Source organism: Clavelina lepadiformis, chromosome 8 (genome assembly GCF_947623445.1).
Source record: "Clavelina lepadiformis chromosome 8, kaClaLepa1.1, whole genome shotgun sequence".
Classification (NCBI taxonomy): Eukaryota; Metazoa; Chordata; class Ascidiacea; order Aplousobranchia; family Clavelinidae; genus Clavelina; species Clavelina lepadiformis.
The window spans coordinates 14,552,282-14,557,807 of NC_135247.1; the positions used below are offsets into that span (position 1 = coordinate 14,552,282).

The 5,526-nt window shown below is 34.5% G+C and overlaps 1 protein-coding gene across 1 annotated transcript; it reads right to left on the reverse strand.

Moving 5' to 3' along the window:
• Nucleotides 1-206: 206 nt before the first annotated feature.
• On the reverse strand, nt 207-4,811 carry LOC143468866 (growth hormone secretagogue receptor type 1-like). The gene is made up of 9 exons (XM_076966316.1): nt 4,486-4,811; nt 3,213-3,335; nt 2,800-2,929; nt 2,270-2,398; nt 1,909-2,048; nt 1,587-1,723; nt 1,304-1,432; nt 909-1,047; nt 207-614 (listed from the first exon to the last, which is right to left on the reverse strand). Exons 1-9 carry the CDS (start codon nt 4,509-4,511, stop codon nt 476-478), a joined length of 1,092 nt encoding a protein of 363 aa, XP_076822431.1. The 5' UTR covers nt 4,512-4,811; the 3' UTR covers nt 207-475.
• Between the last annotated feature and the right edge of the window lie 715 nt (nt 4,812-5,526).

Below are 5,526 nucleotides of genomic sequence, written 5' to 3' on the forward strand. Positions count from 1 at the left end.
TTTAACAAAGGAATTTTCTGTTAATTTGTAAACATATTTTGGCGTCTTACGTCTAATACCTACTCTGGTCTGCGGTATGATTGCTAAGGATTCGTGTCAAAGCATAGTTTGATTCACTCCAGAAAAAAAACAAATCATTTCTTGCAATAAGGAAAAATTTGCTGATAAAGATATAAAGATTTTTCAGCAAACTTACCAGACACACACCAAGTTTAAAAGGTCTATTTAAACAAGTCGTTTGTGTCAAACAAAATAGTTTTAGTGAAGATGACTTGCGAGATTTTCTTTGGCTCTCCATGCTTACAGCTTTATGCTAATTAAAGCGTTTGTTTTCGCTGGTGATTATTTTATTATCGCCGCGGTTTACAACATTGTGACGACATTTACAAGTAGCACGTGACGGACGCTAAGCAAGCATGTAAGTTGCCAACCACACAGCTCAGACTATAAAGTGCACGCATCTATGCCAGCAATATTAAGGCATCGGGATCCTTGAGCTTCTGTGTGGCGTTTCAGTTACAGAACTCGCCCGAACCGGTAAAGTTGATCCGGATGGTTTACAAAAAAAGCAAAATGCCTTGTGCAAAAATCCGATTGTTTCTTTTCTCATCTTCCTGGAAAATGAAGAAATATTGCATTTAATATGACTTGCAAACAAGCTATTGTGGCTAAAGTAACATCGTTCGAAACCACAAAGGTTCTAAAAAAAATCTTTTGTTAATCACGAAGCGTCTTAAGACGAAATGGCGGTTGGATAACGACGGTGGCTTTATCTGCTTACAACAAGACTTCCAAGTTACATTCCAAGCCGGCTTAAAACTATCGCCTGCACTTGCACAACGACTATTTGTCGGCTTCGACTTTTTAGTTGTTAAAATGTATTTTTCGCGTGTAAGATGCAATCATACCTTGATGCTATGTTGTAAAAAATTGGATTTAAGCATTCGCTCAGTCTTAAGCAGATGTGTTCGGCCACGCCAAACCACCAATCAAATGCCTCGTCTACGTCATTTGTGGGTATCCTAGTCGTTGTGTAAAACTGGTAAGCTGAAAAAATGATAATATCCATATAATTAAGATTTTCTGTGCTTTTTGCTATCTTCATCATTTTTTTTTTATGTAAACAGAAAAAAATATTTCAAACATTTTTTCATAAAACAAGTAAACTGTGTAGATAAGTACGCGGCGCGCATTCGTAATCCCGCTTATCATGTAACCTATAAGTGCCGACTAAACACTATTTCGACAATAGAAGGAAGTGAAATTTTTGCAAAAGGAAAACGTAAACAAGTGAAATAATTACCTGTATGTGGAATGTATCCCAACAAGAATGAACTGACTATGAGCAAAAGCTGGAAAACTATTTTTACTTCATCTCTTTGGCGCTTTATTTCCTCTGAAATCTCTTTGCTTATGGAGCCAGGACTTAAGCCTATGTAGGATTGGAGGAGTAGATGAAATAACTATAATGCTAAAATACTCAAAAATACCCCCAAAAAAATTAACAATATATATGAAATAGCTTTTGATTGGCATTTAGACCTATGTGCATTTGTAAAAACAAATCAAGCAAAGTTGAATCTTACTAATTCTAATCCGGCGAATTTTTCTCTTCTGGTAAATTTTATAGATGACTGCAATTGAAATGAAGATGATAAAAATAATTGGAATGTAGAAGAAAAGGCTGTAAGTTGCGACAGTGTAAGATACGAATTCATTTAACCTGCAAAAACAACATAATCTTATCAAAATCTTAAAACTAAATATACTTCTTTGTTTCAATAATGTGTCTATAGTGCAAAAACTTTTCTCTTAAAATATTATTTTACTCACATACAAGTAACAATTTAAAGATTAAAACTAAGTTAAGAATTTTCTTAAGCCGATAATTGCAAGAGTTTTTCTTACCAATCGACATCTAAATGACAGGAAGGCCATTTTGAGTCAACGTCGCCACTGCTTCGGTCGCGCTGTTTCGCATCAAACATGAGCATGAAAGGTACAAACCCGACAAAAAATGTCACAATCCAAACGACGGTAATTACAATCTAATGGCATAAAATTTGAACTTAAGGTTTAAACTTCCAACCAGCGAAATACTTCTAATTAGAACTATATAAATTCTTTTTATATTGATTTTACTCTCTTTTGAAAAACTGTTTTATAAAATTTACAAATTGTAAAAACAAAAATCGTAAAAACTTACTTAAAATTTGAACAATATTTCTAATTTGTGTTCGCCTACGAGCCTTGTCTGCATTGCACTCACCTTAACGTGCACGATTCTTGTTTTAATATGCTGTGACGTCGATCTGACAAACACATAACGCAACAGGACAAATAAAAATATTTGGATTGAAGTGACGTAAGATGTCCATAATTCCGTTGACCAATAAAACTAAAAGATATAAAATATACAACGGTAATTAACAAATCAAATAAAAAACGGAGTGACTATTTCACCGTGTGTAGGTCACGCAGCCCCTAGTTAAACATAGGCGGTTAGGGCAGGAGAATGGATATGCAAAAAATCAATTTAAACAATTTAGGGTTTAATTGAAGTTAGATTTAGATTACAAGGTATACAAGGAAGATATTACAAGGAAGATTTCGGTTAGGTTTACTTTACTATGTTAGAATGACATTTAAGTTGGGTTAACAAGAAACCATGAAAAATAACTTTGAACGCACGATTTTTTTCCAACGAAATAGTCAGAGTCAATAAAAAATAACATTTTCCAGAAATTTAAGAATACCTTTTAAAACGAAAAAAATGTCCAAGTGTAGTAATTTACTTACTTTGCACAGGAATGAAGAGATGACCCATCGATCCAAGCCCCACGTTCTTCGATACAGATACAAAGGACTTATTAGAATCGAAAGTAGGTCAGAGACAGCCAGACTCAACAGAAAATAATTAAAAATAGACCTTCAGAGAAAAACAAGGATCCGGTTAACACGGATGCGGACAATTAATAACATTCCAGGAAAACTGTTTTAATATTTTTAATGTTAAGCTTGTTGTAATGAAATTGAATACATAGTTTGAAGTTTCACAACTTTAACAACTAAGTGAAGTCGTTTATGTTTTCAAACTCAACAATGTATTGCAAGAATTAGAGCGGAATTGAAAACATGTTAGTAAAATATCAAGTGTACAATTATAAGATTGTGACCAGATCACATCAGCACGTAATAAATGTGGCACTTACTGTCGCAGCCTGTCAGATCGAGATATGACGACAACAGTCAGCGTATTAGCTGCAATTCCAAACAAGCAGAGCGGAATCAGTGCAGAGAAGAGCGCGATCGCAGCAGTTCCATCGAAAGACAGACTGTACACAAAATACAAACAATATGGCTGCAAGCAGTGCACAATACAAAGCAAGTGTTGTCATTCACGTTTGTAAACTTGTACGTAACAGTGTTATTTTTTATGGTGCGTGTTGTGTTCTATAACTATATATAGATGTTATGGGGTGGTACTAGTTACTATATATAACAATGGAAAATTCATAAGGTGCTGTATTTTCTGGGTAAAGTTTAGAATTTTGCACAACCACGCAGCCATGACTATACGAACATAAACAGTAACCGACGTATACGAAAGACTTGAAAATTTATTTATTATAAACATACAATTACTTTGAATATGATAGAATAAAAGTAGCTAAAACAATAACTTGTTGATGTTTTTATATACGCCTATATCAAGCTATGAGTCAACTAGTTATGACTACGTTTAATTTTGTTGAAAGTTACAACAGAACTACCCACTTGTGTGTTTATTTGTACTTGAAAAAGGGCGATTACTCATGCTCCGTATAAATTTAATGACACTTGTGCATTTTCATTTCAAGTTTCCATATAGCTTAAGCTCCATATAGCAGCAATTTTTTTAATAAAACTTTTTCAACAACCCGTCCATTTTAACATGTCTTGCAGGTTAAAGTTTAAACGTGACGACCATACGTTATTACGTGTTTATTTATTGTGGCATCTTGTACCAGAAGCGATTGGTTTTGATCAAGCGCTTGTAAGTACGGCTTAGGTCCCAGGCGTGTCTAAAGCGTCTTATCTCTACGTCAGCCATAATTTTCTCTATTCTATAGTGAAGGTTGGAATAAGTGATTTAACAATATCTTTGCGCTTTAAAATAAGATAGCGTGAGTTAGATTTGCTGAATTTCTGTTTAATAACACTCCCAGCAAATGCCCAGTAAACCGGTTTGAAATATCTATCACCGTCCCTGCCGAGTATTGGCTACTATCTATTCTAAGCCATTTTAAAATTTAAATTTCAATGGTATAAAAGGAAAAGACGTGAAAAATGCAAATGACTACAAATTGGAAAGAAATATGCAACCACGTATATACTTTTAAGATTTCTGTAGACGTTTATTGGTACATAAGGTTAATACCAAATCACTATAAAATGTCAGTAAATAATTCTGCTAAAATTTATAGCTAAAAAAAGCAAAGATACCTGAGTGTAGCGTTGTACGTTTCCATGACACTGAAGGCCTAAACTTGAGCACTCTAGCAAGCAACTGATCGTGCCACCCTTGGTGAGGTGAGCTTCGTCACATGGAACTGCAAAACTATTCTAAACTATTGTCACTGAGCAGAAACACCTTTATGAAAAAGGAAACATAGTGCTGCTTAATGTTAAATAAGATCGGATGAAAAAACTAAACCTGCTGGTATTTGAAACCACAAGGAAATTCTCACAGTTTATCCAAGCTGCATTCTTGCTTTTCAACACCGTACAAATGCGAAGTAAATACCTGGCATTGCCAGCAGCGCATCGAACCCGACTAAGCAAATCCGTAAACAAGGTTTGTCGCACATAATCTCTAACCATTAACGGCATATCCCGTTTTAGAAAATGTCATTCACGCTTAGAAGAAAGAATCGAACTTGGATAAAGTCCAAAGTTAATGCGCAGGGTGTGTGGTGGTATGCCACTGCTTTCTTGAATATTTCAATTGAAACATATGTTGTTTTTCGGCATTGCGTTTTTACTTTTTCCTTATAAAGCTTGCCGCAGACAAAAAGTTTCAAAAACTGCCTTAAGTTATTGTACCTTTAATTACATCGTGGATATCAGGGCTCATGTGGGCAAAAATGTCTTCTCTTTAATCTGATCTCAAGTACACCAAAACAACAAGAAAAAACTTGGTACAATCATTGTGAGCAGGTGGGAAACGTTTTCTAAATGGAAACTATCAAAAAAACCTTGTCATAAAAAGTCCAGTGTAATTATGATTAGTTATCTTGATAGCTTCTTTGTCAAGTAGCCTTCTACCAGGTCCAGATCGTAAATATTTTTGGTCATATAACATACTTCAGTTTTACGTGTGTAGACGCGCACTTGTTTGAAACTAATATTCCTACTAATATTACTATTAACTAATATGAAATAATATATTAATAATAACACCAATTTTCTGTCAACACTTAAAAAGTTTGAGGTAGGCCTTCTGAAAACAAATTTGATAAATGATTTATGCGGCATGTGATAGTA